General features: G+C 54.6%; 1 protein-coding gene across 1 annotated transcript; it reads right to left on the bottom strand.

Moving 5' to 3' along the window:
- Nucleotides 1–239: 239 nt before the first annotated feature.
- ADGRD2 (adhesion G protein-coupled receptor D2) lies at nt 240–23,495 on the bottom strand (the record flags this gene model as incomplete). Its single annotated transcript, XM_082067854.1, has 25 exons — nt 240–298; nt 3,816–3,846; nt 5,832–5,890; nt 6,450–6,594; nt 6,712–6,765; nt 6,978–7,019; nt 10,473–10,593; nt 11,899–12,014; nt 12,516–12,649; nt 13,444–13,597; nt 14,206–14,308; nt 14,407–14,510; nt 14,620–14,746; nt 15,843–15,898; nt 16,434–16,539; nt 16,904–17,024; nt 17,329–17,463; nt 17,912–18,023; nt 19,317–19,598; nt 19,968–20,053; nt 20,536–20,634; nt 21,281–21,934; nt 22,652–22,882; nt 23,297–23,360; nt 23,448–23,495. The coding sequence occupies 25 exons, from the start codon at nt 23,493–23,495 to the stop codon at nt 291–293; spliced, it is 3,192 nt and encodes a 1,063-aa protein (XP_081923980.1). The 3' UTR covers nt 240–290.
- Nucleotides 23,496–25,393: the final 1,898 nt, after the last annotated feature.

Here is a 25,393-nt window from a genome sequence, read left to right as displayed (position 1 = left end):
TGTTGGCGAAGGATTGAAGCCAGCCGCTGCGTTCCTCAGCGCCTGCCCGTCGGTTACGGTCCCTGGAGAGCAGCAGGGCAGGCTCCAGCAGCAGATGAAGCCCGTGGGACCCCACGCTGCCCCAGCCCTGCCCTGGTTTGTCCACACATGCTGCTGGGAGGGAGCGCAGGGCCAGCAGCTCTGCCCGGGCTGGGCCAGCCCTGCGCACGGGAGCCACCTCCTGCGACCTGCCGTCCTCCGGGCTGCTGGACCAGCCTCGGCGCCAGGGCCCGTCACCCCGAAACTCGCGCTCAGAAACCTAGAGCAAAAGAGAGACGGCGTCAGCTGTGCCGGCCGGGGTGGGGCGGGGGTCCCTCCCGGGACAGCAGGTGCACCAGTGGGGTCCCCCAGCATGTTGGGAGAAAGCACAGCCCAGACCTGCTGTAGGATGAGCACGTAGGATGGGGCACAGCCAGCCCTGCCTTTGCTGACGGGCTCTGCCTCCCCTTGCCCCTTTAGAGGTCTCTGAAATTTGGTTCTTATGGCAGGGAGCCAAAGCAGCCTCTGTGCACAGGACTGGAGCTGTAGGAAACCTCTTCTTCCCCCTGCTCAGCAATTAGCCCACTGTGCACGGCACCACGCTCTGAGCGTGCTGGAGACTGAGGTTTAAATGGGATTTAATGAAAATACCAGTGCTACTGTGGCAGAGAGCACGGATGTTGCACGGGCTGCGCCCCTTCCATCGGGGCACAAGGCACCTCTGCCCGTGGGAAGGGCCGTGGTGCGGCTGGCAGCCGCGATCCCACCACAGGGGTTGGCGTGGGGGGGTCTGCATTTCTCTGAGTGCCCACAGCACTCAGGTGCTTCACTGGCTTTGAATGCCAAAGACTCATAATTTCCTTATTATTTCAAACCCAATCTTATTTAACACGGTATGGCGAGAGTTGCAGAATTACCCAATATTGATCACAGAAAAGCTGGGCCATGGAGACAAGATCCATGTTGCTATGTGTGGCTTAGCAACATATAAATGTATTCAAACAGAATAATGAAATTATCGTGGGGAAACAAAGCAGCCATCACTTGAAGAGATGGAGGATGTGGAGGCCTCTTGGAGCTCTTGTTTGCCAAGACAAGGAAGACGGTACTTATTGTTTGTGCAAATATGTGAACCCCCCCGGCCATCCCCTGCTTACATAAAGGGTGTAATGAATCCGGGCAGCGTGTTCGCAGCAACACGCAGCTCTGTACAGCTGGGCTGGAGCTCATTACTGCGGAAAAGTGCGGCCTCTCCGAGCGGATGAGTCTTTGTGGGGGGAGCCCCAATACTGGGGGTGGGGAGGGAGCCTGCGCCTGCCGCCCAGCCACAGCCGCACTGCGAACGTCCGCACCTCTGTGGTTCGGAAGCTGGCCTGGTATTTACCTGCGTTGTATCTGCCCTTGTCCTCACACGTGTTGAGGCACCGCAGGGAGCCCATCCCGCCCCCGGCCCCACTGCTGCAGCCAGCGCGGAGCCCGCGGAGCCCAGCTGAGGTGCTGGAGCACAGAGGAGGCAGATCCCAGCCCAGGTCCAGCACGGCTGAGGTGCTGGAGCACAGAGGAGGCAGATCCCAGCCCAGGTCCAGCTCAGCTTTCCTGGGTGACTGCAACCAAGCCACTCAAGCCGCGAGCCTCCCACCCGTGCCCGGGCTCCAGCGCTCTCCCGCCCACTCCCCGCGGGGCTGCGGCTCCTCCAGGTCTCTGCATGAGCCTCCACCAGCCGGCTGCTGGGACAGCACCACTTCCATTAGAGCGAGCAGGAAATTTTAAAATAATGATACCTGGGGAAAAATATGTCTCTTTTCCATAAAGTACTTTGGGAGAAAACCAATAGAAGAGGGGAAGTGGGTCTGTTGAAATGATCTGTCCCCCGTTCACCACACACACAGGTTCACGGTTTGCTTCCCCGGCAGCTGTTATCCACAAGAGCTGCACAGCATTTTGCTCTGTTGAACAAGCTGTGAAGATGGGAGCCTGTGCAACACTGAGCTGCCCTGGGGTCTTCCAGGCATTACTACAGCTGGGCATTATTGCCTTTTATGTTCTTTTTCAATGGCTGGAAGCACTTGTCTTTGAGCCCGGCGCCCGGGACCAGCGCAGCCAGCACCAGCGCTGTGCCGCACGCCGGCTTGCACGTCCACAAGTGTGCAGAGGAGAGCTCTTCTGGTTCAAGGAGATCTTCTCCTTCACCCCAGGCTGAAGGGCTGCCCGGCCAAGGGCTCCTGGCCCCGGGTGCGCGAGGAGCCGCGCCGGGTGCGAGGGGGTGGCCGTGCTCAGCGCCGCCGGCACCCCCCGCTCCCACCGGCGTGCGAGGGGACGGCCCTGCGTCCCCACCACCCTCTGGGCAGCCACAGGCTCTTAAAAATACACTGAGGGCTTACCTGAGAAAACAAAAACCAAACTAAACAACCCGCCTCTTTGCACAGCTGGAGTTTAATTACAGATGTGGCTGGATTAAAAGATGCAGGAGCAGGTGAGGGTGAGTGTGGGGGAACAGAGCACAAATGCATGTGCTGGGTGCAGTTGTGCTGTCTCTGAGAACCCCACTCCTACGCCTGAAATGCTGTAGCACATTCACTCCCAGATGCCACCGTTTCTGCCTCGCTCATGTGTCCACTGTGGGGAGGAAAGCTGCGATGCTTCTGGGTGGCATCGTCTCGAAAATAGTCTAAGCATGCCCTGCTTAGACACTTAATGTAGAGCAAAATCAGAAACCTGCTAACGCTCTGCTTCCTTTGACAAAAGAAAATGCAACAATGCAGAAAAAATGATATCAATCCATCCCCGCTGCTTCTTCACTGCACTACCTGCTGGAGGGACCCCACCCAGGGACTGCATGGAGAGTGCTGGGAGGACTCAGCAGCGGTTGGTAACAAAAAATAAAGCTAAATATGCTACACGTGTGCCCCGAGGAGCTGGTGACTGGCCCAAAGGCAGGCAGGGCGGTCGGGGGGAGCAGGGAGCCGCGGCTGCCCGGCCTCTCCCCAGCACTGCGGCCAAGCAGAGGTCTGGGGCTTAGGAGGGATTTCTGGTTTTAATTCTACCCACCTCCATGGTGACATTGGCCTTTCTACAACCTGAAACAGAAGATGCTAAATGGCTGCTTTTAAGCTCATAAATCCAGCACCATCTGAACACCGCACCTTCCCTGGCTGTGCTTCTTTGGGAGCATGTCACTGCGAACACCCGCCAGTGCCCTCCTGCTCTAAATAGCCCGTGGCAGCAAAGAGCTCTTGCCACCTCTGAAAACGGCCCGGGTTGTGGCAAGCAGCGTGTGCGGGTTCCTGCTGCGTGCCGCGGACCGGCCGTGCTGGGAGGTGCAGCTGGAGAGCTCAGCACCGGGCACCTGCAGGGACCCACTGCCCCTCTGCCGCCCGCCATGGCCCGCGATGGGCACCGAGCGGCGCGGGAGCCAGCGTGCAGCAAGCTGCAACACCGGGGCAGCACGAAAGGTGCAGACACACACTAGAAACCAGGTGAGTGCCCTGAGACGGGCACCGTGAGATGGGCACCCTGAGACCGGCACCCTTGGCTGAGCCACCGGTGCTGCCAGGGACCGGCAGCGCAGGCGGAGCTGCCAGCGCTCCATAGCCCCCCCCGTCCCTCAGCTGTTTGGGGGACACGGATCTCCCAACAGCCTGGCCAGGACTGCAGCTACCAGGGCAGCCTGGAAATAAAACGCTTCCTAAAGCCTGAGCAAAAATCCCCTGCCCTCTGGGCAGCACTCCACCACGCAACCACAAACACCAGTATCAGCAGGAATAAAGATTAAAGAAAATGGGGTAGGCAAATGTTACCTGAAGATTTGAATGCTGTCAGCTCTACAGCCTGAAAGAGGGGAGAACATTTGTTAGCAGAAGGCACAAATCTGGCTGTTTCGCTGCTGGCACCCCCTGCCCCAGGTACGGCTCCCCCGGCACCACACTCATCCTCCCACCCAGGTACTGCCCAGCCGGGAACCGGAGCCTTCATCCCGGTGCCCAGGTGATGGGCACCTCGCAGAGCACACAGCTGCACCTCTCGGGGTGACCTGGACACTGCGCTGAGACCACACGAAAATCCAGGAAAAGAGGGGAGAGACTTTCTCCCCAGTGCTGGCTGGAGAGAGCATGGACACCCTGTGCTGAAGGGACGGTTAATGCTCTGAGGTGTGGAATTCCTGCTCCAAGCCCAGCAGCAATAAACATCACCAAAAAACCATCTAAAAAAGCTGAAACACAAAGAACATCTCGTCTGTGTTTGTATCTTCACTCGCCCAGTGTGTTGTCATTTTGAGTGTTTTCAAACGTTTTTAAGTAGCATCTTCTCTTCATCCAAACTATTGTGCAGCTGCCAGTGACATTCTTAATTCCCCGCTCCTCCAGCGAGTGCCGTGACTCATTTCGCCAGGGAGCAGGAAAAACAGCCCTGATTTATATAACTAAGGAGCACAGAAAGCAGCACCCATCGGGGCAGCACCGCGGGGCACGGCCGCACCAGCCACCTCTGCGGGAGGACGGGGCTGGGGGGTCACCGGGGCTCACAGGATGCCCAGGGACACCGGGGGACACCGAGGGACACCGAGAGCCTGCTGCCCCAGCGCAGAACAGCAGCGGGGACGTGTCCCCCCTCCCCAGCAGGCACTGGCATCAGCCTTGCCTTTTGCTGCATCCACGTTAGTTAGAAAGGAAACAAACACGTTAAAAATGCAAAGTTTAAGCAGCAAAAGATACAGCTAAGTCCTTGATGACCCTCACTCGGAAGAAAGCGCTTTCTGCCTTTGCCTGCTGGGAAATGCCACGGCCTTGGCATTTAGAGGATCTGCTGCCTCCTGATGCGCCCTGGCTCAGGGAACTCGGGCCCTGGCTAATCCTTCGGCCCACGTCTCGTGTCTGGTGCCAGGAGCTCAGCCCTGGTCCAGGTTTACACAGCCAGCACCTGGCTGGCTGAGAAAAGCATCACCTGCGAATGCATCCCGGTCAGCATGAGGGGGAACGGCATTAACCACAATATAAATCATGAGAGATGAAAATATGGATTTTATTGAGTGGCTTCAAAACGATATGCCAGCTATAGAAGTATTATCTATTGGATAAATAAGAGCTGTCTATGTGACACAGGTTTTCAAAGGATAAATATTAGAGAGGGAAAGAGAGATCCTTCAGTGAGAGACTCATATGAAAGTAGCGTTGGATTTTATTCTGAGGAAATTACAGCACTTGTGTGTCAAGTGCACAAGGACTGATGATCATTTCAATAGTAGGAGATGGAAGTGGTATAAGAGTAGTTAAATTTAAATTGTTCCCTGCTTTAGGCCATGCCTTGCTGAGCTCTGCCTCACGCTCTGCAGGCAGCACAGCCCTGCCTGCCCTCCCTGGGCAGATGCCGCTTGCCCACCACAGGACAGCAAGTCCCTGCTGCCCGATTTTCATTTGCTGTCCCTGGGGGAAATCTCCTGCCTTGGTCTGTACCGACCTCTGCTTGGTGCTTTACTGGCTCGAACTCAGCGGCTCCTTCTGTTCTGTTCCCGTGCACCCCGGGCCCCAGGAGCAGAGCACGTGTGCTGAGCTGCCACGCTGCCCGGTCCCCGACCAGCACTCGCAACCCCGTGACCCTCGGGGACAGAGGGACCAGCGTCACCCTCCGCCTGCACACAGCACGGGAGCCACAGCTCCTGGGACTCACTCAGCCTAAACCCCTGAATCTGTGCCAGAGCTGGTAACACTGCCAGGGGTCCCCAGTCCCAGCCCCTCACTGGAGCCACCAGACACCGTTCCTGCCTAACTGCTCTGTGTATGGTTGAAGGTGGAAGAATAGCAGAGGACATTACATACCGGTCTCTCAGGTGACATAATTGATGAAATCCCCATGGGAATTTTGGCTCCAAAATTTCCTAGGGGGTGAAGCAGCACAATGAGTTTGGAGACCAGAGAGTAGAAATATTCATGCTCTACTCAGAAGTCAGTGCTTTGTGTCCCCAAATATCTCCCACTGAAGCAAAGAGACCAAACACATTACCTGTGTAATTGCACCCACAAATTGATTGGACCATGCAACACCATTTTCTCCCAGAAGCTAACAGCCCTATTTCCTACTGCCACTTTTGCCTCCCCTTCTCCAGAAAATTCACTTCAACACACAAACATGGATTCTTGCCTCAAGAGAATTCAATGCTGCATGACATGGTGATGAGACCGCCACGTCTGCGCCCAGCCAGCCTGCAGGAGTCCCTGACCCCTCCGAGATCCACATGCACATGGTCCCTGCCCTCCCCGGAATCCTTCATCCCGTCCTGCATTTGCAGCACCAGACCCCAAGCACTCACACAGCACAGGGTACAAATGAGTCAGCACAGTGCCAAGTGAATTTGCACTAAAATTCAAGCCTTGGGAATAACATTCTACTGTGGTCTCATCAGAGTCTGAGGCAAGAGCAATGACAACCCTCTTTACCTCTGTTGGTTATGTTCTTCACCGGAGGGTCTTTCTGGCCAGGGCTCGACAAGGCGCTCTCAGCTGCAGAAGGACTCCGTTTCCCCGTCTCCCAGGACGTCGTGTTTCTGGGACTTGATAAGTAGTTGATGGGATGAGAGCAGTTCTGTAATGACAGGGCAGTGATACAGGACAGTGAAAATTGCAACATGAGTCTTCGCTAGATCCTAGTCCAACTGTAAAGATTTATTTCATCTGCACTGTGCCCTTCCTTGCAACTTACTGTGAAGGAGAGTGCTTTCTTCTTGTCCTTCATCCTCTGGATGGCATTCCTCACCTGGAGCAGAGCAAGGACATTAGACACGGCCACCAGAGCTCTAACAGAACAAGAGATCCACCAGCCAGTCATGGAGAAAAAGCCACCACTGTTCCAGTAGCACAGTCAGGGTTATGCTGGCTGTTGTACCTACCACAACCCAGCTACCCCTTGACTGCTAACGAACAGTTGCTGTGACAAGTCAGTGAGCCCCAACCAGGGCCACCGCTTACCTCGCTGTTATAGATGGCATAGACCAGGAATATGTACAGGCCCTGCAAAGGAGAGAGCACAGGAAGGGTTAGAGATGTGCAGCTGGTTTGTGCTACTTGTGAGGACACAAGTTTGATGAGCACCGGAACGGGTAAGGACCCTGGCTAAGGGGGGCATGGCACAGCCAGGGACAGCTGGGCAGGGAGGACCCTCCTGAAAATGGCACTCGAGACCAGGCTCTTCACAGAGAACCCAAAGGAGAGATGGTTCCTGCCCCAGCCCCTCTTCCTTCTCCTCTTCCCGCATTTCATCTCGGGGGAGTGGGCATCTCTCACTGGGCACTCGGCTTCCCGAGCCCAAAGCTCTCCTGTACTCCCATTCACTGGCGCATGCAAAATCACCCAGGAAACACCTTCAGCTCTCAGAAGCAGAAACCGCCAGGAATTGATTGCTAGAGGAACTGAAATCTAGCAAGCAGACCTCCCTTCCCACGGAGCACAGACCTGGGGGGCTTTTGCCAGTCACCCACAGACCAAGCGCAGCAAGATGCCAAGGACGGTTCCTCTGTCCCACGCAGACAGACCACAGCGTCACCAGGACCCTCTGACCCGAATGCAGCAGGGGACGCACCCAGAAGCTTTGCTCAGCCCCAGTCTGCACAATCCTTCCCGCCTGCATGCCAGGGCTCCGGCAGCACCGGCTCAGCCACCCTCTCCCTGCTCGCCCAGCCCGCGCTGCTGTGCGCACACCGAGGCCAGCGAGCAGCGACACGCTCTGCGCAACCAAGCGCTCGGCCACAGCTTCGTGCCCGCGATGTGCCCGGAGCGAGCATCGCCTGGAGGCCACAGCCTGAGGCTAATTACAGCTCCAGACCTACAGTTTTGTCCTTAAGGCAGCCCTATCCGGCCCACCAGATTTATGTTATATCTGTGGGGTGTTTGTTATCGCAGCTAGATAAATCAGCCGCAACAAGAAAAGTCATCCATCTTGTCTTCAATGAGCCTCGCTCTTCATCTGCGAGCTCTTGGCAGGCGCGATGGTAGCAGTACCCTGGCGCCAGGCCATGACCTGTCCTTCAGCCAGCAATGCCGCTCACTCCCCCAGACCAGATTTCTGGCCAGGCTGCCAAGGCAGGTCTTCCTTGAAATAATCATTCTGGATGAGCATGGGGAGGGGGGGTGGCGAGGCTGCTGGGAGGAGAGCAGGGAGGGAGAGGAGGCCCAGCTGCAGCGGCGAGTGGAAGTGGAGCCGTGGCTCGAGGAGGCAGCTCCTGCCTGTGCTCCTGCCTGCGTTCCTGCCTGTGCTCCTGCCTGCATTCCTGCCTGTGCTCCTGCCTGTGCTCCTGCCTGCATGCCATCTTCTCCCGGCAGGGCCTCCGGTGCCCCGGCTCCCTGGTCACAGCGGGGAAGGCGCTGGGTGGCCACAAGGGCTGCACAGCACATGCCGGGACCCGCGGAGCAGGATGCATGCTCCTGCCTGGTGTCCATCTGTCCAGCACCCACATCCTGATGTGCTCCCCACACCCCAGCTGGCATCAATGGCATCTCCTGCTACCGCCTCACCGGCGATGGGCAAGTGGCTCTGTGAGCCCCTGCCCTCAGCCAGCCTCGGGACCACCCTTCCAGCTCTGCCAGTCCCAGCGAAGCCAACCAGTTTTCCCTACACTGGTTTTCAACAGCAGGACCCTCTGCCCGGCACGGGGTGCTTGGCAGGGTGTGGGAAGCGCCAGCCCGCGGGCAGCCACCAGCACAGCCGCACCGCGGTGCTGTTCAGTCCCTGGGCTGAATTCCTGCCTGCCTGGCTGCAGAAGCTGTCATGTTCGGTGTCGACGCACAGAGTAACCTTGAAGCCAGGCTTTGGTTTCCACAGATAAACAGAAGGCAGTCAAACAAACAAACAACCACAGCAGCAAAACTCTCCTGCACAAGACTCGCGCACAAAGTAGCGCGCTGGCCTGAAAGGCAATTCCAAGGCCACCCACAAGACAGTCAGCAAAGGGGCTGAAATGGGTCAGCTCTGTCCCTGTGTTCTCTCAACTCCACAGAGTTCACCCAAGTTGAGAAATGTTGTTTTTTTTCTGCGAATGAAAAGATGCTGGTGCTGTTCTCAGTTCTGCTCACTGCATGACTTGCCAGCACTGAGCCTGCCGCTCTCTTCTGCTCAATAACTTAAGCATGGCACGAGGAGCCAAGAAGAACCGATGTTATATTTAATTACAGTTAGGACAGGCCTCCTGCCACCCTTCTGATAGCCTTAATAGCCGAGGCGGGGAGAGGCGGCCCTTGTCTGGCCTTGGAACATCCTCATCCGAGAGCCGACGGATGTGCGTGAGCAGCACCCGGCCGCTGGGCCAGCGCCAGTCACAGGGAGAACATCCCTGGAGCAACCACTCGTCTTGTGCACATGGTGCTAACGCCTGCATCCGCCCCTGGAGAGCTGGGCCAACGCTGCGCTGAAACCGGCCCAGCGTGCCAGAGGGAAGCCCTGCGAACTCTGCCGCTCCATGCGAGAGAGCCGCAGCGGAGGCCGATCTCTAGTGCATCCAAATGAAAAAGGGGAAGGAGATCTCTTTGGATCCCAGCGGTTTGACTTGGATCCCCTGGAGCAGGATTTGTCCTCGAGCACTGGGCAAGGCACTCTGAAAAATATCTCTGTGAACCTGCAGTGCAAAGCGCTAGGGCTGGCTGTGCGGGCACCCCGGCGCTGTTCCTGCTGGGCTGAGCCCACGCGTGGCCTGTGCGGGTACCCCGGCGCTGTTCCTGCTGGGCTGAGCCCACGCGTGGCCTGTGCGGGTACCCGGGCGCTGTTCCTGCTGGGCTGAGCCCACGCGTGGCCTGTGCGGGCACCCCGGGCGCTGTTCCTGCTGGGCTGAGCCCACGCGTGGTCCCCCTGCCCGGAGGGTCCTGTCCTGCCGGGCAGCGGCAGTGTCAGCGCTGCTCTAGCTCCATCTACAGCTGCTTGCTCTCCAGCTTCGGAAAGCTTCTGCCAACAAGGGGCTGATGCTTTGAATCGCAGGTGGCAAGCACATGTTCTGGGACTTTTTGTCACCGCGTGTTCCTGAGTTTCAGATATCTCACGGCCCTGGGAACAGTCTCAGCTCAGTGCAGAACTGAGCACTCCTGGCTGCTGTGACTAATGCCATTTTCTTTGCTTTCCTAACCACATACAGGCCAGTTAAAGTTTTAAACTCTTTTGATGAAATCAGTAAACTTAGAAACAAATATTAAGTGTTGTTTTACACCCCAGGGTTACTTTGTGCCCTATAGAGATCCCTATTAATACTAACATACTAACAACACAACTCTGAAGTATGATAGTCATGGACATGGCCCTGGAAGACACCAACACAAGCAAATAGCCTTAAAACCGTAGCCAAATGATTCCTAAAGAGGAATGGAGAGGCTGAAGGAGATGACCTGACCCACCCAAGGTCTTGCAAGCCAGTGCACTGAAGCACAAGAAACCGCAGAGACCTGCGTGGCTGTGAAATGAGGATCCACCCGGCACAGACTCACCTGGAGGGAGTTCAGCACGATGAAGACATAGGCCCAAACGATGCTGAGGTGGACAAAGACCCCACACACCCACGTCAGCCCCAGCACGGGCAGCAGCACCAGGACAGGCTTGGCCATGGCCCTGCCGGGAAGAAGAGCGCAGGGTTACCCGCGCACCCTCCAAAGCTGAACCGCCGTGTGGTGGCACCCATCCCCCCACCGCCAGCGCTCCGTGGGGTCCCTGTGTGTCCCTGAGCCCCAGGGTGTCCTGACAAACGTCCTGCCTGGCTCTGCAAACCCTGTGTGGGGTCTCGCTGTGATGTGGCTGGGGCACCTGCACCAGGTTACAGAGCACACGGGGGAACGGCCCTGGAAAGAGCTCCGCGGCTTCAGGAGCACCCGTGTCCTGCAGCTCAGAGAAATGTTCCTTGCCTGCATGCTGGAGACAGCTCTCCTTCCCCAGCAAGTGCCTTTCAGAGAATGTGTCCACCAAGAGGCACCCAAGATGGCAGCTATGGAACAAATTCCTTTGCAAACAGATTTCTTTGTAAACAAAACAAGTTAAGAGGGGAAAAACCAAACATTTCACCTCCCAGCCCCCATTGTTCCAGCTCTGCTCTTTATTTATCACTGGAAGTTAGCAAGAAGAGAGCTCTTTGACGTCTTTAGCCATGAGAAAACAGCTATTTTCCCCCCAATTTCTGCTACAAGGAGGGCTTCTGTGTTTGTTTTATTAGCATATGGATGTCACCCTGCCCTCCAGCAATGCCCTATCTTTGTGCTTCTGTAAATTTGGGGAAATTTATTTATGATACAGGGGAACAATGCGTGTCTAGCAGGGGTATCCGGCGCCAGCTAATAACAATAAAGACTCACAGAGGATGATAAAGTAATGACTCAAGCAGCAGTTTTTTAGAGGTCTCTCTATATTGACTGATTACAGAAGTCCACATTGCCCCTTTCCCCATGGATGTGATCCCCATCAGCACAACCTTCAATCCACCAAGTCCCAAACTCATACAGAAAATGCTTTGTATGATGGTGAATAGCCAAACCCCCTACGCTCTCTACAGCTGGTCCTGCTGCAGGGCACACACAGGCGCTAAGGACGGGAAGGGTGTGAGACAAATTCGGTGATGACCGCTCCAAACTGCAGTGTTCTGGGAAGTGGGGAGGAGCTGCTTCTGCGGCTCAGAGCTCAATAAAATTCCAGGGAAACTGGGCACCCATTTGGGTCCCTGAGCTCCTTGGGACACCCCAAGCTGCTGCCCTGGTCCCCACGGTCTGTTCCCCAGGATGCCTGCACACCCGCCAGCTGCTCTCAGCACAGCGCTGATGGTATCGAAGGGCCAGACGGCTCGGCAGCGTGACCTGCGTGCCCACGCACGCTGTCGCCACCGCAGACCATGGGGACGCTCACACCCAGAGCAGCCCCTTCCCTGCTCACCAGAGCTGTGTTCCAATCTGGGTCTCCAGGCTGCTGTTGGGTGTCAGCATCTTGGATCTCCTGCGAGCGCTGGACACAGTCACCATCACCACCCGGAACAGCACGAAGGTGTTCACCTGTCAGAGAGCCATCGAACCCAACGCATAAAACTTATCTCAAAACTCCTACACAATGTCACCCCTGCTAAGTGTCTACTCTGGACCCCTTAAACATTGCACCCTTTTCTGCCACTATGCTGTCTAACGATACCGATACCACTTCAAGGACATAGATGTTCCAATATTAAAATCAGACCTTTACCTAAGCCAATGTCACAGCCAACCCACACATTTATCTACCTTCCTGATTTAACAGCCAATACAAGAACTGGTCAGCAAAATTTTCCTAAAGCACTTTTTCATTTTTTAAAATGAAAAAGTTGCTTTGGTTAAAGAGATTTATTTGTGTTGTGAACGTCTATATAAAGCATAATAAAAATTCTCCTACAAAAGCGGCAGGCGCGATGAGCTCTGCAAGCAAGCACCTTAGCTAGACAAGCGCCGATCGCCCCAACTCCGCGGTGCTTTCCTAAAACCGGACACAAGGAACTACCCGCCCCGGCAGGTTTGGGCACTTACGGCCAGGATGAAGAGAACAGGCCCAACAAAGGCCCAGATGACGTTGGTCTGAACGTTCAGCCAGCAATGGTTGTCTGCCACGTACTTGTTAAAGGACGTTGCAAGGGTCACACCCACAATAATGGCTGGGAGGCCTGCAGAAAAAAAACACAGATTGACCCCCCCGAAAAAGCAGAGATGACCCACGCAGGTCAGCCGTGCTCTAGACAATTGCTTCAAAATGCCCGTGACCAGACAAGCTCCATCGCGAGCCAGCCCAGCCTCTGAAACCCCATGAGCAACATCAATTTACTGCAGCTGAGATCTGTCCCAGCTCTGCAAGACCAGATTTATACGCTGTCAGCATCATTCTCCAAGGTATAAAGCATTCCAAGTCCTGAGTCCTGACCAAAGCAATTTACTCCTCAGATTGCTTTTTTAACAAAATGGACAATCAAAGACATAAAACAATCCAAAATGTTTTAACCAGTTCTCTAGGTGTGTTTTGCAAGGAGCACCAACATAAAGAGGCTCCTCTTTGATATGAAACTCGGCGTATTCAAATGAGTCCTGAGTCCCTCAAGGGCTCACTCAGAATAAAGGGGGCTTAGTCAGGAACATACTTATATTTTAATTACTATCAGACAGCAGTAATGCTCTCCAGGAACAAGAACTTGCCATAAATCTCCTCCTCCATGTTTTTGTATTGAACTCTTGGTTTTAGAAAAATAACAGAAATTCTTTTTAACTTATATTCTAAGACTGACAATTTGACACATAAAGGTAAGAAAATCTCTACAGAGCATTGACACTGGGCTCCCAAATGGAATCGATCCAAACATTCCTGTGACTCAGCACCACTACCAGGGAATCCCTCCTATGGAAACTTTTGCTAGAGAAAAGAATGGCACATTTTTTGAGTCCCCAGCACAGAGGAACCTGCAGCTACCCCAGCCTGTCACATAGTAGAACTTCATTCTCCTGTCTTCACTCATGTTGACTGCGACCACTTTGCTCCACAGGAGAAGCCCCTCCACCAGCATCCAGGAGAAGGCTGCCATGAAGAAGAGGTGGAGGAAGGCAGTGACGATGAAACACAGCACCTGCAGAGAAAAGAAATGATGTGCTGCTTCGGGAGGAGCCTGCTGGAGCTCCTGAGTGGGTGCGCTCAGGAGGCAGAGTCATCTGCAAATTCCGCTGCAGAATGTGCAGAAATGTATTTTAACATCCACAAGCATCAGGAAGAGTACTTGAAACTGCAGAACGTGAATAGCCCAACCACTGCAGCTCACACTTATTTAATCTTGTGACCATCTCGAACCACAGAAGAGGGAACTGATGGCACCTTTTCCTGCAGTTCTTGGACTTTCCCTGCAGGTCTCATCTCCGAGCTCTTGATCCAGCCCGTGATGCAGAAGAGGACACAGAAAGGGACAGAACTCTATGTTGCTGTTTTACAACTACTTAAATTTCCTGAAGATTTTTTTTGTCATAAACAAACCGTCAGAATAAAGAAGTGAATGTTCCTGACAGATTGCACAATGCAGATATGCATATCTCCAAAGAGACTCAGCCCTTTCCTAGATGCAAGTTACAGGTAATTAATGAAACATTAATAAAAGGAATGACCCTTTTGTGCTGTTTGCTCTGACAATAACGCTGTGGTGGGCCTGGTCCTGCTGGCTGAACAGGCACTTTCTGGTGAGCTCACCTGGTTGGTCTTGGCCAATTCACTGAACATGAGCAGAGCTTCTGCTGCTGCTAACGCAAAGATCAGGTTCTTGTGCACGGTTGTTCGTTCGCTCTTGGGGACACTGAGGGAGGACAGAGGAAGGTCTCAGATGCAGCCCAAGGAAAGGGGGCACATGTTCTTACTAGCAGAGAAGGCTACAAGTGTCTGGACTTTTCTTACCCAACTGCCAAGAATAAAATGAAGGTAACAATCAAGGCACAGAAGGAAACTCCACATCCAATAAAAGTCAAGGTCTGCAGAGTGAGCTCCTCCTTGGCAGTCCTCTGCTCCAGCCAAGAAACAACAGAAGACACAAAACCCCCCAAATTAACCACAGGCTCCTTGCAGCTCTGGCATCCACCCCACGGAGCAGCAGACGGGCTCCTCGCTTACCTGCATCTCGTACACCTGCAGCAGCACAGCAAAATTCGTGGTGTGGTTGCAAAAACAGGCAGTGGAGTCTGGGAGAGATGTCACCACGTGGCAGCCGGCTGTGGACCACATCCCGCCGGCATCTGGGCTAACGTGCAGCAAAGAAACGGAAAACACATGGAAACTACCATCCGCTTCAACAGAAAGCCAAGGCATTAAGGGAATTTCATCCTCTCAGAAGCAGCAGGGTTGAGATGAGGAAGAGGACCTCAGAGACAGCTCTTCATATGGACCTTCCTTTGGGTCACCCTGTGTCTCAGCGGATTTGCTTTATCCATCAGACATGCACAAGAAAGTAAGTCTAGTGTCGATGTCTGCATTAAAAAGCACAGTTCAGCCATCACTGCTTTAAACAGAGCTCAGTAATTGCACAGCTCTGAGAAGAGCTCCTTTCACAGCACATTGACCGAGAGCATCACTGGACAGACACGTCTCATCCCCTCCGGCAGCCTGGCCTGCCGCGCGCCCTGCGCGGTTCCACCAGACCCTTGAGTTTCAGCCAGGCCAGCCCGGCTCAGCCGGCTGCTCTCGCTGCACGGGCAGCTGCCAAAGCTCCGGATCCCAGTGCCCTGTGCAGGATAACAGCTGCAGGTCAGCCCTGTCCTCACCCAGCAGCTCTGCCCCGGTACCGAGGGACCAGCCAGTTCAGAGCAGGGCTGGTGGAACTGCTTGTGCAGCAACCAGCTGCTTCCCAAAATACCCTCTTCCCACCTTCCCCAAAGTGATCCATGCCTCTTACAAGACTGTGACTCTAGGGAGTTTTTTTGCGCTTGAATGACTTGATTACCAATCCATAATATATCACAGTCTCAGTGCTCTCGCTGTGGTGACATTCGGCAAAAACACATCTTGGTGTCAAGCAGTATTTATGAGGCTGGGAGTCCTGCATGTCTGTTGAGTCATATATCTTAAACCTTCTTTGTTGCAGGGGACTACCATAATTAACTAGGGCTTTCAATTTTAGTTGTATATACCTCATTAAAGGTCACTTGCTTGTGAGTGACTTTTCCAAAGGAAATCTTCCCCAGAGAGAGCTCCACTCCAGCAGACAGAGGATGCCAGCATGCAAATAAGGCCAAGAATTCCAGATCCCTACTCTTACCGTTATACTTATATTGTTATGTTCGGTTTTGCAGGGGAAGTAAAAGGTCATAAATATGGGGACCTGAACTGAAACAAGGCACCTGAGGCTGAAGTTCCAGAAGGCGCAGACGGGCCCCACCAGCTTGTCAGGCAGGTCCTGCGGGCAGAGGGAGAAGAAATTACCCACCCATGCATGTATTGTGCGCAGATGGATGCAGTTCAGGCCCTGGGCTGCAACAAGGTCTGTCAGCATGGGATGAACAGCTCCCTGGGGACAGGAGCCAAGGCAGGGGACACCCCTACACCCAAGGGTTTGGGGGCCTGGAGCAAAGGCACAGCCTGCGAGGCTGAGGGGAGACCTCAGTGCTCTCCACAACTACCTGAAAGGAGTTTGTGGTGAGGTGGTAAAGTCCCTTTTCCCAAGTAACAAGTGATAGGACAAGAAGAAACAGCCTCAGGTTGCACCAGGGCAGGTTTAGATTGGATATCAGGGAAAATGTCTTCAGTGGAAGGGTTATCAGGCATTGGATCAGGCTGCCCAGGGCAGCGGTGGAGTCGCCATCCCTGGAAGTGGTGGACTTGCGCAGTGTCAGGTTTACGGTTGGACTCAATGATCTTAAAGGTCTTTTCCAACCCAAATGATTCTCTGACTCTGTGCCACTGCTGGGGGACGCAGAGCCCTCGCGGGGTACCTGGACGTGGTGCTGCAGGCGGTAGCGCACAGACGTGCTGATCTCCTGGTAGTCGCTGAGCAGAGTGGACGAGATCACAGCAGTGCCCACCGTGGTGCCCAGGTACCTGCGAGGGAAAGCACAGGAACCTCGAGATGTGCTCAGAAAACAGGATCTCACACTATACAAGACAAGTGGAGAGATTCTGAGACACTTGTGGAGCTGTGCAGGCTGCCATCCCCACCTAGTGTCCAGAGAGCTCCCCGGGGAGCAGCCGCAGGCCGCTGCCTCCACAAAGCACCGACTCCCCTTTGTGTTGTCTGGTCAGCAGACGGATATTGAAGAAAGCAGGAGACAAGGAGCAACGGGATGGCTGGAGCAGGGCAGAGGTGACCCCAGCCTCACTGGGACCCAACATAGACTTGGAAATGAATCATCCTGTGGTGCCAAGGGGGAAGCCCTGGGGTGCGGGGGGATTCTGTTCCACTCACTTCTGTCCTGCATCAGAGGCAGCCACATCCTGGACGGCAGCGCTGCCGTCAGTGCTGGACAGGGACCGCTGCAGGGAGCCGTAGCCAAACCACATGTTTTTCACCATGACTCTGCGTAGACCTGGACAGAGAGGGCATTTGGGGACGGGAACAAGCACACAGGGCAGCTCTGAGCAGCCCACGCTTCAGCACCGCTGCCCCAATGGGGGTGATACTGGGGGCCCAGGGAACCCACAGCTCCAGGCTGTGCCTGTGGAGAGGCTGTAGATTATCCTTCCCCTACAGCCCAGCTCCCTTTCACCACGGCATCTCCTCCTCACGCTTCTGCAGAGTGCACGTGTGCGGGTAAAGAGTTCCTGCCACCAAGGATGACGCTGCAGACGTGCCGCGGTGAGACCCAGGGAAACACAGGCGTCACAACCCACCTCTGGCTTTCAGTCTTTGCAGTTCTTCTGTGGGCACTTCGATGAGGTCGTGCCTGCCTTTCTCAGGGCTCTTGACCAGGTACGTCCCACCGCTCAGCTCCTTCCTGTTCAGCTCCAGCTTCCTGACCTCCAACCCTGTGGAGGGGTAAAATCAGGCACTGACTCAGGGTTCAGCCTTCCTCCAGAGCTACTGCCACAGCAAAGTACCACAAGGATGTTATAAACCCAGCCAAGACTCATAGCAGCAGCACACAGACCCCTTTCAGTGCAAATCATGTGCATCTGGGCTCAGGTTGTCTCCCATTCCCAAAGGTCTCTTACAATATTCTTACAATTCCCATTGTGAGAGATGTCCCCCACACTGTGACACTTCGTACGAAGGAAATGGGGAGAAAGCCGTAGCACTAACGAGAGATGAGCCAGAGGTGCCGTGGTGCCAGGACTGGACTGGGAACCAGCTGGGCTGACCGAGCTGGGTCCCGGTGAAATGCCCTCCCTGAGCTCTGCCAGTGCCACTCACCGACATTCCTGTGCCACTCACCAACATTCCTGTGCCACTCACCGAAGTTCCTGTGCCACTCACCGACATTCCCGTGCTGGATCGTGATCTTCGTCCTCCCCGCGGTCAGCAGCGGGGCCAAGTGTGACACCATTCTGCCACAGAGCTCAACAACAGCCATGGGCCCTCCGATAACCTGCAGACACAGAGAGAGCACTGGAAATCAGCACCTGCATCACCAGCTCACACCTCCCACAGCTCACAAGGGTTTTCTTAAATGCTTGGCAGAAAAAGAGAAGTTGGCACCTTGGGCTTCTGGTTTGCTTTTCTTTGATTTCTTCAATAAAGAATGTTCCCAGTTCCTTCAGCAACAGAGACAAGACTGGCAATGAGGGAAACTTGCTGGTCTTTATAAAAAATCACTAAACCAGCATGGCAGTAACTAACCAAATAAGCCTCTGTAAAAAAAGTACTGATTTTTCCACACCTGACTCCTGATTTTTGCAAAGCTATAGAACAACCTTCCTCTCTTCCTGGAAAAGGTTTCACTCCAAAACAGACTCCGCTGCTGGAAGGGCAGGAGGTGACCGGCCCCATGGCTCCGGGTCCTGTGTGTGCTGGGCGGCACAAGTGCCACCCCCATAGCACAGAAACTCAACCCCCTTCTCCTTCAACAGATACATCTGCTGGGCCAGAGCTGGGTTTATGCCACTATCGGGAAGCTGTGAGTAATCGTGGCCACGGAGACCTAAACGACTCTAAGCGATGAGGTAAACTTGAACTATTCAGCATCCTTTAGTCTCTGGAGGCCCCTGGCTTGGTTCCTGGAGCGCTGGCCAGGCCAGACACTGTCGCACATTTCCCAGAGGCAGGTGGGGAGCACAGGCCACACAACAGACACAAAAGACCCGCGTGAAAAGGGAAGAAGCCAAAGGAGAAAATGCTGATGGGGGTGGGATGATGGAAGCCACTCACACAAAGCCTGACAGTGTCTTGGCCAGCGCGGGGGCTGATGACAGAGAGCTCCTTGGCAGCCCACCCACAGAAAATACAACAAACTACAAAGCAAAGGGCATTGCCCTGCCAGAGCCCGCGGGATGTGGAGCAGGGGATCTACAGAGCGCCGGGAATCCGCCAACTGTGTGCAATCCTGTAAATCCAATCTGACAAAGGGAGAAGTTTGAGGAGAGCTGAGACAACCACTGGAGGGGTTTTCAAGGAAGGCACCACCTGACCGCATTTGTTTGCAGAACTCATTTGCATCTCCAGCAACTGAGGCAACAGTGAGGCAGCTGGTCCTCAGCTGAGCTCACATAGAGGCTCCATGCCCAGGCTTGCACAGCATCTTCACAAGCTCCAGGATACGGCCAGAAAGGCTACATGTGAGCATGCCAGGACAGGTCCTCAGCCTGTGGTCATACCGCAGGCCAAGGAGCCGCACACACAACCAGATCAACAGATATGGCCAGACTGCTGGTGACACCGTTACCTGGCTCACTGATGACCATGTTTCCATGTTCTGCTGTTCCAAGATCAACTCAGTCACTTCCACGTAATACTGGCCCAGCTGCTCCAGCATCTCCAGGTCCTCTCTCTCCTGGACTTCCACATCAGAAACTTGCTTCAGTAACTGAAGCACTGCAAGGAGGTCAAATGACTCCAGCACGGGTGTCTCTCGTTCTCTCAGAACAGTTGCCAAGACATCAAGAGCACCAAGAGCAACAGAGAGGTTCATGTCTTGGGCATCACTTGTGAAGATGTTCTCAAGAATCTGCCATGGAAAAGATGTTTGAGTTCAGCAAAGAGCCCTGATTCTGCCTGATCATCAGCTATGCCTTGGCAATGCCCCTCATGCCCTCGCTGCTGCGAGGACATCCCGGCCAACCAGGTGTATCTTAGGGCAGGGAGATCTGCCCCGACATTTTGAACTCTCTTGTGCAGCCCCTCAGCCTCAATGACAGGAGTCAACCTGAAGCAACACTTTCCTTGTTTGACCACAGCACGAGTGACAGCTGTGTTGGCCACACTGTCTGACAGCAGCTCAGAAAAGGCCACAGGCACAACTGCTGGCAAAGTGACCTCAAACACCAGTAGGTGCCGCCTGCCCCGGTGCCGCTGCACGTGGGGCTGCAGGACTCACCGCCGTCCTCTCTGCAAGTGTGTTCACACGACCAACGAGCGAATGGCTGGATTCCAGCTGAGCTTTCTTCAGTTGCCAGTATGCATCTGGGAATAAAACAAAAGCACAACCATTGCTCTGGTGTTTAGCAACGTGATTAACATGTGCCATGTGCCAAGCTTGCAGAATGGCCCTCAGGTGGTGGGTGGCAGGACAGTCAGGACAAAGAGATTTCACAGCTTTATTTCACTTCTAGTACAAGATCCCATCTGGAGAGACAGTCTAACACATATTTTCTGCCTCCTCCCCATGTCCCCCTGGCAAGCGAGTCTGGAGCTGCCTGGATTGGGAGGGACTCTACAGCATCGCATCCAGAAGCCGTGTTACATGTACAAGCACTGATTAACTGGAGAATAGCAAAATAACCTGAGTGCATGAAACTGAAGCAAAGTCACGGTTACACCATGTTTTGTATGCAATGTCTTCAGGGCAGACATGAGGCCTCCCCATGACTGGCCATCATCCTAGCTAGGACCTCCAGGAGTGAATGCCGTGGAAGTAACAAATAAATAAAGACCAGATGCTGTACCCTTTCTGTAGCGGCAGATAAAAGGCAAAGACTGCAAACAAGATGTGTAACTGAATCCACTGCTGCCAACTTCAAAAACTCGGCATTCCTCAACAGGCCCTGTGGAAACACACACAAACAGAAGGTCCGCGTTCCCCAGGGACATGCCATCCCCCGGCAGGCAGCACGTTTCCTGCAAGCAACACACACCCTGCTGAAGACAAAAGCTGCAAACTGCTCCTTATGCAACCCCAGGGCTGAGCCAGCGCAGGGACTGGGCTCAGACTCTGCCACTGACGAGCCTGGGCTCTCCAGAGGAACCAGAGGAGGTGGCGGTGCCAGGTCCCCAGTTTGTGATTTATCGGTAATGCCACGCTGGGCTGGCTGAGGACAGATCCTGCTCCCAGCAGAGCACCGAAGCACCGGTGTGCAAACCCCAGCAAACCCCAGCACTGACCAGTCAACCATTTCTCTCAGTAGGAGGAAAGCCTGTAATCAGCCAGCACACCGGAGCCGTGTCTGCGGGGGTCACTGCAGGGGCTGCAATGACCAATGCTTTAGTGACAACTGTGCCGTTAAGTACAATTTGGAAACCGCTCAGTTCAGCTCTGAATCTGCTTGTGCTTTCCTTCCCAAAAGAGAAGCATCATTCCCCAAACTGCACCGAATTCCCTCTCTAAGGATGGGACTTGCTTCTCGGGCCGTCCCTGCGTGCTGACCCCGGCGGCAGGAGGGAGCTGAAGCAGCCAAGGGGAACAAGACTCACCTGGGCAAAGGAACTGCAGAGTCACCTCCTGAACGGAGCTTTCAACCTCCAGAGCGTTTGAGCTCCACTCAAACACAAGGTCTTGCTCTATGACCGAGCACGACCGAACTTTCTCAATCTGCTCCGCGCTGAGGACCTTCTGCCAGATGTGCAAGTCAGTGATGTTCCCACTGAAGGACTCCTTCTCCTTGAAGGTGCCCCCCAGGGAATCTTGATCCTGCCCAATTATGAACGTCCCCTGGCCATAGATGGCCTGGGGGGCAGAGGGCCCCGCAGCACACAGACCGCTGGCAGACGCCCTCCTTTTACCATCAGCGTAGATGGCCCAGGTCCCGTTTTCCTGCTGCCAGGTCACACAGAAGTGATGCCACTGTCTGTCGGCATGGAACATGGGCAGGTAAGGGGAATGGTGCCCGTGGACTATGAGAGCGAACCGAACAAAGCCCTCCTCGTCGACAAAGCCACGGAGCTGGAACTCGTTAATGAAAGCTGGCACAGCGTAGGAGAAGACGGTAGCAATCTCCTGGGTGCTGGTGTCCCACTGGAGGTGCGCGCAGGCTGTGACAGCAGGCAGAGCTGGGAACTCAGAGAGCACCTTCACGTATTTTGTGTCTGTTTTTTCTCTGAATACCAAGACTGGTACAACGTGGTCCCCTAGAAGCAGAAATTTCAGCCAGCATAAAGGAAGAAGCATGAGCCGAAGTCTGCTTGTCTTCTACTGGGAGGAAACCATTGTTTCCATTTGTCTCCTGCTCAAGCTAAGAACTCGTGGAGCCTGTAGGCAAGGACGCAGCAAAGCTTCCCCTGCCCTGTGCCTGGAGGGGACCTCAGGCAAGCTGGGACTGCACCATTTCTGTAAGTGTCATTTACAGAAACTTAGGTTTCTAGCGAATAGGATTGCAAACAATGGATCTGGAAGGAACAGCATGTTCTCAAGCACCCCATGCTATAGCAACCAAGACCATAGTCAAATAACACCTTTGAGGCATCTGCCGTGCGGTGCCCTGCTGCCCGGTAATGCCCGCCCTCCCGGTCCTGTCCCTGGCACCACACCCTGCGGGACCCGCAGGTCACAACCAGCGAGGCTGAGGAAAGCCAGACCTGCCTCACACGGAGGACAGAGCAGACGAGCCCCTTTGCGACTCCCTTCTGTTGCAATGTGTTAAAATATCTTCACAGTGACCAGGCAGCTGATGTGCTGGGGTCACTGTGTCCACACTGCCAGTCCCAGCTTGTGACTGGAGCTCCAAGGTGTTACCACAGTGACAATAAAAATCGAGTTGTAGCTTTTCCAGTCAAATTAATTTTTCAGGATGGAAAAGATCCAGCAGTGAACATGCATTCAAAGAGCCCAAGCCCACTGACACTCACGCCGCTGTTTGGGCTTGTGCAGGACGCCATCCCTCTCGTTCAGCCAGACGGAGCCTCTGATGTGCTGCGACTGCAGCAGTTTGCTGAAGGAATCTTGCTCACCGCCTTGGGGTTCAAAAAGCAACAGAGCAAAGCGTTGTTCACAGTATCTGTCTGCATGCCACCAGTCCAAAGCAGTGGCCACATATTCGTACATGTGTCCTGAGGTCTCAACTGTGACAGGAGCAAAACCTGGAGAAAGACACAATGTGGAGAAACAGCCTCTGACTGATCTGTGCCACATACACTTGCAGCATCCCCAAACATTTACAAATCCTGCCTGGGCAACCCCCATAATTTTATCTCCATTTCCCAGCTCCTCCCAGCTTCTGTATTTGCAGATGCAATTTGCCAGCACAAAATTATCTGTTTTGTTCGCAGTGACAGTGGCACAAAGACTAACACTGCTTAGCTACTTGGGACAGAAATGTCACAGTTAGCCACGCAAATACTTAGCTATGCAAATACAATTTCAGGCACAAAATAGGGTATTGAAAAAAGTCTCTTTACTTTCGTTTCTGCCACTGCATACCTTTTTTATGCGTTGTTTCTCTGTTTTGAATATTGCTCGTAAAAACATACGGAAGTGCTGATAAAAACACTAACCTTTAGAAGTCTGATTCTTGGCAAGGGCTGCAAAGGCAAAGAGACTTCTGGACAGAATAAGGACCTGTTGGAGAGGATGTTTTGTAACATTCATATAAAGCACTAATATTATCTCAAATACTCAAACTATAAAAATTACTATAAAACTCACCAGAAAGCTGAAGAACCACGAATCGGGTCTCAAGTCTCTTCTAACCATGCTGACCAGCTGGAAATCTTTCACCCTTCGCTAGAATAAACAAAATATGACCAGAGATGCAGGGCAGAGACAGAAGCGTTCTGCAGGAAGCTGGTTCTTAGACACAGCTGCTTTCCTCAGAAAGCCTTGAATCAAAAATGAGAAGACAATTGTATCTGAAATACCCATCCTGGGTAGTATCCTTTCAAAATAATGCTCAGTTCTTAAAGAACTCAAGGTCTCAGTTTAACGTTTGTTTCCAGGAAACAGAATAATTAATCATAAAACATATACAGACGTGTGATATTAATAGACATGCAAGTCAGCAGAGCCTCTTTATCTGCATTAACTAAATAAAAAAGCCATCATAAATCGCACTGTTGAACAGCATCAAATCACTGGCAGCTTTTCTCATGTCTTTTAAAGCACACAGAAATACAGCAGCACAGCAGATCCTGCAGATCGGCAAATGCAGCCTCCAGGAGCAGCGCCTGAACACGCAGCTCGCTACCCGGGAGCCGCCCGGAGAGCTGCCCAGCATCAGAACCATGCTCGAGAGCCCGGAGAGCTGCCCAGCATCAGAACCATGCTCGAGAGCCCGGAGAGCTGCCCAGCATCAGAACCATGCTCAAGAGCCCAGAGAGCTGCCCAGCATCAGCTGCCCAGCATCAGAACCATGCTCACAAACCCAGAGAGCTGCCCAGCATCAGAACGGTGCTCGCGAGCCCGGGGAGCTGCCCAGCAGCAGCCCGCCTCTTCACCTCTGCTCAGGGCATCCTGAGTGCGCGGCCATATAAAAATCTCGTAAAGTTGTAGATCAGGGTATATAAAGATACAAATATGGAAACTGGCAATGTGTTCTCCAGTGCAAACAAGCCCTAAAGCTGTCTCTTGGCACTGACACCGTGAGTAATCTCTGTGCTCTCAATGGGGCTCTCCTGCGTGCACAGCAAAAGCACACGTTTAAGCACTTTGCTGCTAAGGGACTAAGGAGATAAGTTTGGAAGCCCAAACTCGAAATACGTTCACAAACAGTGTTCGAAGTTCAGCAGTGACTTTATAAACACAGAATGCAGCTCCGAGGCCTCCAAGGAGAGCTGTGCTGGGCTCTGCACCCGTCTGAGCGGTGAGCGACGGGAGCCCCCGGGCAGGTGCCGGTGGAGGCCAGAGCGGGCGGACGGGCATCGCCAACCTCTGCTCCGCACCCACGGCCCCAGCTCTGCGCCTCTCCAGGAGCTCCTGCAGATGCTGCCACAGCACACCTGCAACATGTGCACTGGGGAGCGCAGTGATCCAGCCGGCAACAAGGGTCTAATAACGCCCTGGGGAGCCCGCGGGAAGGGGCTGACTCCAGCAGAGCCGCCGGCAGCACAAGCCGCAGAGCCGGGCTGGCCGCGGGGCCGCGCAGCAGCGCGGGGGTTTGGCAGCGCCGGCCCCGACGGAGAGTGAGCTCCGCGGCCGGTCCGCCCTGCTCCGCGGGGCTGCCGCTCCGCGCCCCGCTCCGCACACCCGCTCCCGCTCCGCACAGCCCGCTCTCGCTCCGCACACCCGCTGCGCTCCCGCTCCGCACACCGCGCGCGCTCCGCACACCGCTCCGCACAGCCGCTCTCGCTCCGCACGCCCGCTGCGCTCCCGCTCCGCACACCGCGCGCGCTCCGCACACCGCTCCGCACAGCGCAGCCGCCTCGCCCCTCGCAGCCCCGCTGGGCTCCGCTCCGCAGCCCTACCGCGCCGGGCCTGTCGCGCAAAAAGGCGCTGCCGGTCCCCTCGCCGGGTCCCCCGCGGGCACGGCCGGGCTGCGCGGCTCGGAGAGGAGCAGCGGCTCCGCGGGGCCGGGGCTGCGCGGGGCGGGCGGCGCTGGAACGGCGACGCCGAGTCCCCGGGGCGATGCCGGGCTCGGGGACCCCAGCCCGCACCCC

This window comes from Streptopelia decaocto (genome assembly GCF_964273445.1).
Source record: "Streptopelia decaocto genome assembly, chromosome: 17".
NCBI lineage: Eukaryota > Metazoa > Chordata > Aves > Columbiformes > Columbidae > Streptopelia > Streptopelia decaocto.
The sequence above is the reverse complement of the archived record's forward strand: the minus strand, read 5'-3'. Positions and strand labels throughout refer to the sequence as shown.